The sequence below is a fragment of the Chelonoidis abingdonii genome, chromosome 3 (genome assembly GCF_003597395.2).
Source record: "Chelonoidis abingdonii isolate Lonesome George chromosome 3, CheloAbing_2.0, whole genome shotgun sequence".
Classification (NCBI taxonomy): Eukaryota; Metazoa; Chordata; order Testudines; family Testudinidae; genus Chelonoidis; species Chelonoidis abingdonii.
Genome location: NC_133771.1, coordinates 60,475,878 through 60,489,993, shown reverse-complemented (window position 1 = coordinate 60,489,993; position 14,116 = coordinate 60,475,878). Strand labels below are relative to the sequence as shown.

General features: G+C 43.9%; 1 protein-coding gene across 1 annotated transcript; it reads left to right on the top strand.

Annotated features, from left to right (window-relative positions):
- Window positions 1–4,803: 4,803 nt before the first annotated feature.
- Window positions 4,804–9,241, top strand: EEF1A1 (eukaryotic translation elongation factor 1 alpha 1). The gene is made up of 8 exons (XM_032764095.2): window positions 4,804–4,898; window positions 5,672–5,862; window positions 6,681–6,860; window positions 6,964–7,260; window positions 7,491–7,641; window positions 7,811–8,067; window positions 8,264–8,498; window positions 8,846–9,241. The coding sequence occupies exons 2-8, from the start codon at window positions 5,719–5,721 to the stop codon at window positions 8,968–8,970; spliced, it is 1,389 nt and encodes a 462-aa protein (XP_032619986.1). The 5' UTR covers window positions 4,804–4,898; window positions 5,672–5,718; the 3' UTR covers window positions 8,971–9,241.
- Window positions 9,242–14,116: the final 4,875 nt, after the last annotated feature.

The following is a 14,116-nucleotide window of genomic DNA, read 5'->3' as shown; positions in this document are numbered from 1 at the left end:
ATTATGTGAACTACACTTACATGTTAGAATCAAATTCTGACCAGTAATCCTTTTAATATAAAAACAAAAAAAAATGCAACACTACAGCTTGCAGTGAGTTTTATGTTGGGTCTATCTGAGTTGGAGAAACTTACAGTAAGGTTGGAGTGCAAAGATGACTAAAATGGACAGTTCTCTTTGTAGCACAATGCTACTCCACTGTTTTATAGCCGTAGTTCAGTAGGCACGTGCTCATAAGCATATGAACAGTCTCACTGACTTCAGTGGACATTACTCATGTGCTGAGTCACACTTGCTTAAGTGCTTTACTGCATTGGTGGGTTTTTTGTTTTGAATGAACTTCTAATATAGGTGCTTAAAGTCACCTAAGAATAGTTATGGGTGGGGAACAGCGAGTGCTGCAATAACTGCTCCCACCAAATGGGAAAATTGCTGAAAGTGGGTTGGGCATGTGTCTTTAAATAATTCCCCTCATCCCTATTGTGAATGCTGTATTAACTTGTCTACTAATTTTCCCTATTCTTTCTTCCCCAAATGGAAGCTGCAGCCAGAAGGCTCAATGGCTCCATTAGTGATCAATGGCTCCATGTCTAGTTGGCACATGGTATCAAGCAGAGTGCCCCAAGGGCCAGTTCTGGGGCCCGTTTTGTTCAATATCTTCATTAACGATCTGGAGGTTGGCATGGACTGCACCCTCAGAAAGTTTGCAGATGACAGTAAACTAAGAGGAGTGGTAGATACGTTGGAGGGTAGGGATAGGATACAGAGGGACCTAGACAAATTGGAGGATTGGGCCAAAAGAAATCTGAGGTTCAACAAGGACAAGTGCAGAGTCCTGCACTTAAGAAGGAAGAATCCCACATGGTGCTACAGACTAGGGACCGAATGGCTAGGCAGCAGTTCTGCAGAAAAGAACCTAGGGGTTATAGTGGACGAGAAGCTGGATGAGAGTCAACAGTGTGCACTTCTTGCCAAGAAGGCTAACGGCATTTTGGGCTGTATAAGTAGGGGCATTGCCAGCAGATCGAGGGACATGATCACTCCCTTCTATTTGACATTGGTGAGGCCTCATATGGAGTTTTTGGGCCCCATACTACAAGAAGGATATGGAAAAATTGGAAAGTCTAGCAGAGGGCAACAATTATTAGGGGGCTGGAGCACATGACTTATGAGGAAAGGCTGAGGGAACTGGGATTGTTTAGTCTGCAGAAGAGAAGAATGAAGTGGGATTTGATAGCTGCTTTCAGCTACCTGTAGGGGGTTCCAAAAGGATGGATCTAGAACAGTGGTTCCCAAACTTATTCAGCTGCTTGTGCAGGGAAAGCCCCTGGCGGGCCAGGCTGATTTGTTTACCTGCTGCGTCCGCAGGTTCGGCCAATCGCGGCTCCCACTGGCCATGGTTCGCTGCTCCAGGCCAATGGGAGCTGCTGGAAGTGGCGAGGGCCAAGGGACCTACTGACCGCCGCTACAGCGTGAGAGGCCTTTGTGAGTGTGTTGGAAACACACTCCCAGTCAAGGGGAGAGGCATTTCATCTCCAGACTGATGGTTGAAAGTGTTCAGAAAATATTGTCTATTTGGCTTGTGTGGAAATAAGTTGGGTAGGCTTTCTTGAAACGTAATTATTTTTGTCAACACTATGTGAGACTACCCGGTGCTGACTAATTTTGAAAATTAGGTGACTTATTTGAGTGCCTAACTATGGACTTTAAACACTCATTTTAAAAAAAACTTGGCCTAGATTTTTTTTCATAGAATTCCCACCGGCAGTAGTAATGGGAGGAACTCTAGTGTAGATTTGCTAATGGCATTTTTTACCACCATGTCATCTAGCCCCACTCGGAGACTGTCTAGATGGCTGTAGTTAAAAAGCCAGTAGCTGTTTATGCTAGCGCTCTTGCAATTTCAAGCTCTTGTGGAACTGAACTGATGGTGACAACCATGGGAAATCTTAAGCAAAAACAAAGACAAGTATGGAGAGAACCTAGTTTTACTCCCTTCCCCAGGTTTGTTTAGAAAATGATCTTGTAGTGTGGATATGAGCAATCTTCTGCAGATCCATGCATTGTGGTCATTCCAAGGACAACTGAGCACAGCACCAACATTGTGAGTGTTGAATAGTGTGTTTCCAAACTAATTAAATGCAGAGTTTTAGTATAACACACACTGAAATATATACGTGAGTCATAATCTGTGATAACAAATTCAATTCAAATGACTGCATACCCTTGAATGTGGGATAATCCAATGTTACACACCTCAGTTTTATTAATTTAAACTGTAATTATTCAAATATACTGCTCTACATATACCATGCAAGTCAGTCATCTAAAAATCTATCATCTAAAATCTGGTCATGTCTTAATATCTATATGTACACTGAAAATTCCTGTGATTACCCAAAACCTTAACTATCCATTTGTTGAATGTCCTCAGTGACATGAGGCTTATTAGGGTTGTGTATAGTATTGAAGCTGTACCTTTATTTTGACATGTGCTCTAATTTCTAATCTGCTTGTACTTTTGTGGGCAGGGAATCCTAATTATAATGCAATGTACATCAGTCTCACACTTCACAGTATATGGAATTCTATCATCTGATTCCCTGGGGTAATAGGAACACTCTTGAACAGCTTTCACAACCATACTAGAGCCAAGTTCCAATTTAAAGAGTGGGTATGTTAAAATGACCCTACATTAAACATGGGGAGCAGATCTGATGAGTACTCAGTCACATCTGTTTATTTTAGTGAGCAAATTAAATCTTTGCTCCCAAGTAGTACTTCAAATTTATAACATCTAGGTGCTCCGATACCCTGGTAAAGTGGTATAATGCCTTGGTAGCTAAGAGAGAGTTAGTAAACAGTTCTCTTGATTATTGCAATTAAATTCCACCTGTGGAACCCCATTGAAGAGAATGACATGGATGCAGCACCACAGAGTATGTTGTCTACAGAATCTTATTAGTGATGGTGATGCATGAGAAAAGCCCATCTTGACTCTGAATGAGGGCAGACTATTAAGAAAAAAACTCTTCATTTGTAAGAGCTTGTCTACACATGGAGTTGTTCAGAAATTTCTATTTTGAAAGAGTAATTCCACATGCGGACACTTGAATTTCTGAAATTCCACTTTAGTCAATTCATGTACTAACCAGAAACAAAGCATATGTATTCTGGAGTAAGCATGTGCATGCATGAATTTACTCAGAAATTGGGTTTTAAATTTATACCTTCTCTTAATCCAAATTAATTTTCAAATGTTGACAAGCCCTCCAGTAGGCACATTTGATACAGAGACAATTAACATGGAACCTTAAGATGTCCTTTTTATAGAAATGTTGTGGTAGCCATGTTGGACCCAGGATAGCAGAGATAAGAGAGAATATCTCATATTGGACCCACTTCTGTTGGCGAGTGAAAGCTTGAAAGCTTCTCTTTCACCAATAGAAGTGGATCCAATAAAATTACCTCACCCACCATGTTTCTCCCTTTACAGAAATGCTTTTCAGAGGAGAATTACACTTTAAACTCAAGACAGCCCCTTTAAACCAAGTTCACTGTCTTGCAAATGAGTAACACTCTGATAGCACAGCTACAATGAACAAGTGGGGACAAAAACAGTTACGAGTAAGTGAAGTGTGTGTGTGCGTGCGCATGTGCCTGGACTAGACTAGAGTTACTGTCTGTGGGCCAATCAGCAGGGCAAGAGCTTACAGAGAACAAAAATGCACTACCCGCTCTCTGAGCACTTGAGATGTCAGAGGCAGTTTGTGTGAGCTTGTAAGGGAAAAGAAGGTGTGTGCACACAGGTGCATAGGGGGCTAAAGGCATATGGTGTTTGCATCAGCTGTGTAAAGAAAAATGGTGGTGGTGGTGGAAGTGATTTGAAAACATGGAAGTGACAGGATCAATAGGGAGCAGGAATTATGTGTGGGATGGGGGACTGTGTGTGGGTAGCTGAGGGCATAGGGCAGTTTAGGGGGGGATGGGGCAGTAGGTGGGAAAGGAGGGGTAGATTGTACATACACGTGCTGGGTGGGAGAAATGGAGAATGTTTTAAGGGGAAAGCCAGCATCCAGGGTGCTTAGACAAGAGGACTAAGCTCCTGAAAGGAAAAGGGCCCATAAGTTTGGGTGGTATGAGAAAGAGACAGGCTTGTTGGGGAAGGGTGTGGCGTGGGGGCAGGGATGGATGGGGGAGAGGCAAAGTGCCCAGGGCCTGGCTGGCTGTGTGTGAGGGACGGTCTAGGGTGAGGGTGTGCATTGTATGGGGGATGGGTAGCTATGTGGCTGTATGGAGGCGATACAGAGTGGCCGGGGGGCTGGCTGTGGGGGGACAGGTTCATGGGGGCACATAGGGTGTGGGGGGGATGGGTAGCTACGTGGCTGTATGGAAGAGATGTGGAGTGGCCAGCGGCGGTTGGCTGTAAGGAGAGGGACGGATACATGGGGTGTATTGCGGTGTGGGGGATGGGCAGAGGGGGCAACGGGATCGGACCCCGGGGGTGGAGCGAGCGAGCCACGCTCAGCGGGAGAGTGGGGTGGTTCTCCTGCGATTCAGGCGAAGGCCGGAGTCCGCCCTCTGGGCAGGCAGGCGGACGGGGCCGTCACCAAACGCCCCGAGGGCAGACCCAGCGGCGCAGCGCGGGGACTGCCACTTCTGCGGTCGGTAGCGGGGCTGCGGCCAGCCGCACCCCACCCCCCTTTCGGCGCGCGCAGACCTCTTTGTCCCCGCTCCCTGCCGGGCCGGACACTAGGGACGCTACGAGCGGCCGGGAGGAGCGAGTCGAACGCTGGGGCGGTGACGTGTCACGTACGCCCCGCCCCCGCGCAGGATATATAAGCGCGGCGGCTCACGTTGTCGGTCTTTTTCGCAACGGGTTTGCTGACGTCTCGCAGGTGAGCGCTGGCCGCGTGGCGCAGGCCTGGTGGGGGAGGGGCGGGTCCGAGGGTCAGGGTGGGTGAGTGCGGCCACGCGCGGGGAAGCTGCGGCGCGTGCGAGGGTCCGGGACTGATGGTGGAGAAGGAACCCGCGGGGGGGGTGTCGAACTCGCCCCGGCGGCCCCACCTGTGGGAGGGGGAGAGAGGGCCCCACAAAATGGCGACGTGTCCCCCGCGCTGCCCCTTGTTTTGGGGGGTTGAGCCCTGGGGAGTGGAGTAGCTACTACATGCGGGGCCCTGGAACCCCCCCAGCGCCACTCTGGGGGATCCTCCCCGGCCTGGTGGTGCGGGCCGGCCTGCGGCGCGCCAAGGGTTGGGTAGGGAATGAGGCCGCTCCCATTCCCCGCGCCCGCTTAGCGAAGATGGCCGCTTCCTTTCCCTCCCCTTCTGCGCGAGCGCCACAAAATGGAGGACGCGGCGGCCGGCCGGAGGGTTAGTTACACAAAGGGGCCGCGCACCGCCGCCCGGCCTGGCCCGGCTCTGCGCTCTCCGGCCGCATGGCAGCTCCTCGCGCCCGCGGGCAGCGCAGGGGGTTGAGCCGGCGGGGTGGGGGTGGGGGGAACGCTTCTCGCGTGTGGAGCCCCCCCCCCCGCGGTGGGCGGAGCCGTGGCCCTCGAGCACCCCCCGGGCCTAGTCACGGCCTCGAGGCCGCCCCGCCCTGGGCCGTGCGCCTCCCCTGATTACCCAGGCTTTGGCCCGGCGGGATCCCTGACGGGGTGTCTCTCCCGTAGGTGTTGATTTTGTACCGAAAAAGCCGGACGCCGCGAGCCACCCCGTCATGGGTAAGGAGAAAACCCACATCAACATCGTCGTCATCGGCCATGTCGACTCCGGCAAGTCCACCACCACCGGGCACCTCATCTACAAGTGCGGGGGCATCGACAAGCGGACCATCGAGAAGTTCGAGAAGGAGGCTGCGGAGGTACCTCGCTGGCCCGAAAGTTTTAATTAGCCCAGTAGCCTGGTTTAAGTGCAGAATGGAGGCTTTCTGAGAGCAGCCTGGGTTGGTGAAATAGCACCGTACTCGCTATTTAAGCGGCGCTTTTCAACTACTCTGCAGACAGTAGATCTCCACCCATCAGTCAGAACAGGGAGAAAATATCTGCTTTATCCAGTGACTTCAGCAACAGCAGGGATTTTCAGCGTTCCCAGCTTCAGGCTGGGTGTTCAATCAGGCAGGAAATGCAGAACAGTTCTGTGTAAGCAACTGCTGCATTCAGGCTTTTTCTCTAAAGGTAGAGGAATACATGGCTCTTCCTATATCAAGTTGAAAAACATTTGTTACTGTATGTGCTTGCTGCATATGTTCATTGGTATACTTTCATTTCCATGTAGTAGAGACTGCATCTCAAAAAATATATTGAGTGACAACATTATACTAGCTATAAAAATAGCCTGTGGGTGAATAGTACATACCTAGTTGTGGAAGAGATTAGTGGTATGAAAACAAGAACTTGCAGTGGACACTTGATATGAGGGCTTGTCTTTGCAAAGTCTAACTTAATTAACAGACTGAAGGCTAAAGTGTCATAGGTTAAATAACTGAGAAAAGAGATGAAATTTCTCACCAGTTGTGCCAAATGCGTTCAAGCCAAAGCTGTATTAGCATTACAGGAAACTAGCTGCAAAAGATGCCTTGTACCGTTTTAGAAACTCTCTGTTCACTGCATACAAATTGTTTTAAACCGTCATTTAGAAAGCTAAGTAATGTTACACTTCTTTTTTTTTAAACACCTGTAGATGGGCAAAGGTTCCTTCAAATATGCCTGGGTTTTGGACAAGCTGAAGGCTGAGCGTGAGCGTGGTATCACAATTGATATTTCTTTGTGGAAATTTGAAACAAGCAAGTACTATGTCACCATCATTGATGCTCCTGGACACAGAGATTTCATCAAAAACATGATTACTGGCACTTCCCAAGTATGTAAACACTATGAATTCAGTTGAGGGTTTTAGTATTTTCTGATGTCTATTTGTGGTCTATGCAAAACAAAAAACAACTAACCTATCTTTTTCCCCAAAGGCTGACTGTGCTGTCCTTATTGTTGCTGCTGGTGTTGGTGAGTTTGAAGCTGGTATCTCCAAGAATGGGCAGACTCGTGAACATGCCCTTCTGGCCTACACACTGGGTGTAAAACAGCTGATCGTTGGTGTGAACAAGATGGATTCCACTGAGCCACCGTACAGCCAGAAGAGATATGAAGAAATTGTCAAAGAAGTCAGCACTTACATTAAGAAAATTGGCTACAATCCAGACACTGTAGCTTTTGTGCCAATTTCTGGTTGGAATGGAGACAATATGTTGGAGCCTAGCACTAACGTAAGTTTGTTTACTTTGTATATCAGAATTAAGTTGGAGGGACTGCCAGGGTGAATTGTCAGGATTAAGAAACAATGCATTTGAATGGCGTTTATCTCTATTTAAAACTCAGATCAAGGTCACGTTTCACAAATTACCTTAAGATATCAAGGATGAAATATATTTGTCCTCCCTATTTCTACATCCCAGTATTTCTAAACACAAGTTACGTTTGTGCTGGTTTTTGTTAGATGCCCTGGTTTAAGGGATGGAAGGTTACCCGTAAGGATGGCAATGCCAGTGGAACTACCCTGCTAGAAGCTTTGGATAGTATACTGCCACCAACTCGTCCAACTGACAAGCCTCTGCGTTTGCCTCTGCAAGATGTCTACAAAATTGGTGGTAAGTACTTTGTGTGAAGAATAGTTCTGTAATTTTTCCTCCAATAGTAAGTTTTGTTGTATTTTAAAATCTGCCAGATTGATAGTGACGGTATCACTTTAAAAACAGAAATTGCCTAGGTAAATTAGGAGTAAACATCCTAGAGTTTTTTTTTCTTTTCTTTTTTCAGGTATTGGTACTGTTCCAGTTGGTCGTGTGGAAACTGGCATCCTGAAGCCAGGCATGGTAGTAACATTCGCCCCTGTCAACGTAACAACTGAAGTAAAATCTGTTGAGATGCATCATGAAGCTTTGAGTGAAGCACTGCCTGGTGACAATGTTGGCTTCAATGTCAAGAACGTGTCTGTGAAAGACGTTCGTCGTGGTAATGTTGCTGGTGACAGTAAGAATGACCCCCCAATGGAAGCTGCTGGCTTCACTGCCCAGGTACTTTTCAGAACCATTTGAAGATCTTTGAAACTTTTTAGTTATGGATTGATGCAAATATCGGCTGGTCATCTTGTTTGGAGTGAATATTTTGAAGTTCATCCCTAGAAGATGAAGCACTCCTGGCTTTTTAAACAGCTTAACTCAACAAGTAACCGAGAGTTACGCTTGAAAAGTTACTGTTTTTTCCTTACAGGTCATCATCCTGAACCACCCAGGCCAAATTAGTGCTGGTTATGCCCCTGTGTTGGATTGCCACACTGCTCACATTGCTTGCAAGTTTGCTGAACTGAAAGAGAAGATTGATCGTCGTTCTGGTAAGAAATTGGAAGATGGTCCTAAATTCCTGAAATCTGGAGATGCTGCCATTGTTGACATGGTCCCAGGCAAACCCATGTGTGTCGAGAGCTTCTCAGACTACCCTCCTCTGGGTAAGTGGTCCTCTAAAATAACTACTTGTAAATTCATGTTATGTTCCATGCTCTTCTAGACATCTGTCTTAGTTGGTTCTTGGGTGACATCCACCTAGGTGAGGTGTCATTGAAACTTTTAAGCTTGCTATAAGACTTTGCGCAGTGCTCCATAACCCTTTTAAAATGGGTATAGGCCAAATTCCATTTTACATTCAGATACTTCCAATATCACCTGCAGTTTCAGTTTTATATTTTTACCTCCTGCCATATCCTATGTGGTGTTGCCATGCAAAGGTTGTCTCAATCAGGGTGTGCATCTGCATACCCACAGACAAAATTATAAAATGTTGTCATTTTGTTTCCAGGTCGTTTTGCTGTGCGTGACATGAGACAGACTGTTGCTGTTGGTGTCATCAAGGCAGTTGATAAGAAAGCTGCTGGAGCTGGCAAGGTCACAAAGTCCGCCCAGAAGGCTCAGAAGGCTAAATGAAAATTCTGTACATCAGCTGCCACCTCAGTCTTAATCGGTGGAACGGTCTCAGAACTGTTTGTCTCAATTGGCCATTTAAGTTTAATAGTAAAAGACTGGTTAATGATTACAATGCATCGTAAAAGCTTCAGAAGGAAAGGAATGTGGACCATTTGTTTCGTGGCAGTTTAAGTTATTAGTTTTTAAACCAGTAAATTTTTTTAATGGAAACAACTTGACCAAAAATCTGTCACAGAATTTGAGACCATTAAAAACAAAGTTTTAATGCTAAGTTTGTGTGTTCTTTGGATTAATGTTGACTATAGGAAAGCTATATCCAATTAGAGTAAAATTCAAAATTTTTATATTTGCTTGAGTTAAAGGTGAACTGCAAAGCAGAAATAAAAATTGAGTCTCTACTGAATGTAAAATCCCATTGTACTGTTAAGGGACAAGACCATAAACACTTCCTCATTGATTGACTAAAGATATTGACTGGACAAATCAGATGCAGTAATGTATTGCAGAGTGGTGCATTCTACAACACATTCAATAAACCAAGTTTGTGGTTTTTTACTGAGGAAGGTGGGATGGACAGTAACTTCAAAGGATAAACTTGTTTTCTTTGCCAAGTACAACTAGATTAGTTGGGACATCTTGCGCACACTTGAACTCAATTTCCACTTTTTCTAGTTTGTCCATAACTCTAATGGATAGGTGTGTAAACATTATTCATGTTAGTTTGAATTCTGTGTAGTCCAGATGACTTGCATAGTTAAGTTTACTGCAGCTTTCAGACTTATACATTTTTGCTGCTGAAATCAACCCGTCTATATGACAGATTGTAAATTTAAGTAACTGTTTAATTGTTGAATTTCCAAGAAATAGAATTTTTTTTAATTTTTAGTATCATAGATTTGGGACACTTGGAATCTAGACAAAAGTAAGTCCGTGGAGGTTGCTTTGAAATCATGATGTCCTGCAATTTAACTTCTGGCTGTGAGCCTGTTACACATCTCAGGTGACACTAATTAACTAAAAATTCTATTAGAAAAATTCTTTTATCTTAACATCCTGAAGTTTGACATAAAAGCTCTGGAAGCCACTAACTTACAAAATCTTACTCATGAGTAAATTTGGAGAATAGAACTAGTACTTAGATTTAAAACAAGCGATTAAAATGCTTAAGAACTAACAAACGTTTGAAGGCACATTTATACTTAAATATGGCTGGGCCTACTGGGGCTCAGAAATCTTCAACAAAGCTTGAGAACTGATTTTGTCTGTTTTGAATTGGATATTAGAATGCCAAAGGAGCCAAATTTAAACTTGGGGAAGAACTTCATTGATGTCAAAGGACTCCTTTACATAAGGTCTGAATCTGGTCCAGTTCTCTGTAAAAGCACTAATGGGATTGGGAAAACTAATGTATAATCCATTACCAGCCCATCCTCTTCTCCCCCCACCCCAAATTTAAAATACAAACTGGCAACGAGATTCAAGTTACGAAGTTTGGCAGGGCCAGAGTGCCTGTAAAGCATCAACAGTACTTGTCTGCAGGTTAATCAGAGGTTTCAGCTGCACAATGATCCAAAATTACTATATCAATCTTTCACATACATGTTTTCCACAGCCTTCACAAACAACATAGCAAAGATGATTAAACTTTGTGGCTTAATGGTTAGTATTGCTAAAAATGATTACTAGCACCAACTTCTCAGTCAGACCTATATTTTCATCTGTAACATACTTCCCTCTCCCGCCCCCCTTCACTTATTACCACATTTCAAGTTGTCTGCAAGGGCCACTGCAGATAGTGAAAGGCTAGTATGTTTCTGTACTGACTTCATTTTCTCCACCCATCCCTCAGTTAATGAAATTGTTGGATAAACTTCTAGTTTCATAGCTTAAGATACATTTCCTGGATAATACCAAGCTGTTCATACCTTTTTGTCTTAACCCCATCCCTTCTGCTAGCCAACCTCAGTTATATTTCCACATAGTCTTTAATCCAATAAACCACTTCACTAATGGGGAGGGGAGGAATCTTCTATTCCTTTCTCCTTCAGGAAGATGGTGGTATTTAAAAAGTAATAATGAAAGTGTCTAAATTTTCAGTGTTGATGTAGGTTATTGTATTTCTAATAGCAGAAAGATAATCACAAATGTAAAATTCTAGGTAGTGTATACATTTCCCATAAGCTGTTGCAATATTTAAGAAGATGACTGTACAAATTATGCATAAAAAACTTTTCTGAATTGTCCTCCAACCATGACATGTCAGGAATTTAACTAATTTGATAAAAGTATTGATGCAGGTAAAAAATAGGATCCTATTCAATTAGAATGAAAAGTTTAGTAAAGCCACCACAGTGCCAGTGAACTATCTTCAAAGTATGTTTCTTTTAGACTTCTGAAGGAAGATTTTGATATAAATTTATAATATGAATATGCAGCCAGCCTTTAGGGAGTAGCTACTGGTTTTGCATTGATACAGTTTGGGACAAAGTACCAATATAATGTTACGCTGTTGTACTGTCACCTTTCTCTGCATGTTGAAGGCTTAGTTTACACCAACCTGAGTTTTCCATTACAAACCTTCCCCTTAAAAACTGAGTCTGTGCTGCACAGTGGCTTGAAAATGAGCATGTGGAAAGGAGGTGATTCAACATCAGAAGTTTCTTTAGAGGCAAGAAGACTGCCGAGAGATTTTAGCTTGTAACCTAGCAGGTGCTGGCTGATGAAATGTGGCTAGCTGATGAACAGCTGGCAGAGAAGGAAGGCAGAAATGCTTGCTGTGGAACTTTTTTTTTTTTTTTAGGATGCTGTTTTCACATGGTCTGTAAATTTCTGAAATAAAAGTCATTTCCCTCAAATAGAAAATGCTGCAGCATGAGGGAAATGAAAGGAGGAGAATTCAGACCTAAAACCTAGCTGACTAGAGACTTGAATGAGAGAAAATCTGACAAGCTAAACTGCCAAAAATAAATAAATCCCAAAGTTGATTAATTGTTTGGGGTTTTTTGTGTATGGGTGGGGAGAGAAACTTCAGATGAATTTTTAGGTCAAAAGGCAATAGCCTAATACATTTTTGTATGTATTGTCTGAATTCTCCAAACTCTAACTGTTGGTCCTGACTGTGTTACTAAAATGTCACCTTTGAGTATTAAAAACAATTTACAGTTTAACTTTTCACCATTTATGCTGGGAGTTTATTTTTGAGCACTCTCAGTGTAACTGAGCTAGTTAGTGTCTAGACAGTGTAACTGAGCTAGTTAGTTAGCTAGACAGTGTAACTAGGCTAGTTTTGCTTTCTGGTTTTATGATCTAATACACTGCTGTGGGGGACACTTAAAAATCTATGAACACGTGTAAAAGCATCTCAGATTTTATAAGCAAAATTTTGGGTTTAAGACTATTTCAGTCAACCTAATAAATTCCATAGCTGAGAACTGCATCTGGTCTCTGATTATTTCCCAAGATGTATTCTTCCCAGCTGTCACACTGTCCTTAATATAAATAACTTAATATTCAAATTATCCCACAGTATGTGAGATTTGTTTGTGTGTGATGCTTTGATAGCCCTACTTAAATGGTAAACATTACAATAGCCTATGGGAAAAATGGTAGATGCCCACTATCAAATTTATTTTAAATTGGAATGGTCAGAGTAGTAAATAACTCTTGGATACTGACCTACACTGGAAGAGTGAAACTAGAGATCTAGTGGTCTTGCTAATTTCTGTTGCACATCCTAAATTACTAGTTTTTAATAGAGGAAACAAACTTAAAAAATACTTACATGTTTATAAAAAATCCCCAACACTATGCATCAAGTATTGTGTTTAAATTCAGCTCGTACCTCCCTAACTGCCATACCCCTATAAAACAGTTTTAACTAATGAGGGCATGAAGCAACAAAAATGGGAAAACAGGTCATTGTTAAAAAAAACTTGTGAGTGGGATGGTGATCTGGCAGGGGTGCTTTACATTTCTCTCCACTTAGGACAGGCAACTAGCAATGATCTTGGTTATGGCTTGACTGCTAGCTGACTTGCAGCTATTTAACTGAGGGTGTTATTTGAAAGAGTTTAGTGAATGGCTAAAGTAAGTAGTTTAAACTGAAAGACGTTTAGTTTAATTCAGTTAGGAACAAGTCTGTAAATCGCTGTTAAATAGCCAGCCCCCATCGCTTCCCACAGCTCCCATTGGCCAGGAATGGTGAACCGGCATGGTCACTGGGAGCTGTGGGCGGCCATGCCTGTGGATGGTCAATGTAAGAAACTGTCTCACAGCCTGCCAGCAGATTACTGTGATGGGCCGCAGCTTCTTCATCGCTTATAAACAAAAGTTCAGATTAACTTTTTCCCAATAAAGCAGAGCTTTTCTAACTAGGGGGCGGAGAGGACTCAGCAAAATGTTCAGGGTGGTGAGCGGTGACGGCAGGAAGCTCGGGGAGGGCTCACCACTTCTACCCCAACTCACCTCAATGGTAGAGGTGGTGCTGTGGATCAGTGTCAACATCCACCAGGGCCATGCGCTGATTTTCATTCCTGGAAGCTTCTGCATCTAGTACTGGCTCTGCCCCTAGGGACCATGGCTCGCATGCCTGTCTCCACCCTGAAATCCTGCGGGAGGAAGGGTATTGTGGGAGGGGGCACAACCAAAAATTGTAACTCAAAGGGGGAGCAGGGGGTGGGATGACTCAGCTCAAAAAGTTTGAAAGCAGCTGCCTTACTGTAATAGGCTAGGCCACAGGATAAGCTCACAAGTGTAAGATCCAAGGCAGATAGATGGAGGGGAGAGGTAAACTTTCCAGAGGTCAGGTAACCTTCCTGCTGATGGCCACCTTGGCTGAGCCTATAAACGTGTCATCTTTTGCTGATGGACAGTAAATGAGGAAAGTGATATTCTTTCGCTATCCCTTGATGCAAGGATGCTGTCTGCCAAGGAGTTTGTTGGTGGGGGGTTTTAGGTGGCTGAGGTGCCCAATTGGTGCCCTGCAGATTTTTTTTCCCCACAGCCATGATAAGTGTAATCTTGGAGGACTGTTGTGTCCTTTCTTTCCCTCTTTGTCACTTCGCTGTTGCCTGAGCATGTTTGTTCTCCTCAAAGTGAGCGGGTGGAAGTATTAACGTCAGTGCAAACATTGGCACCTTTTCACCAG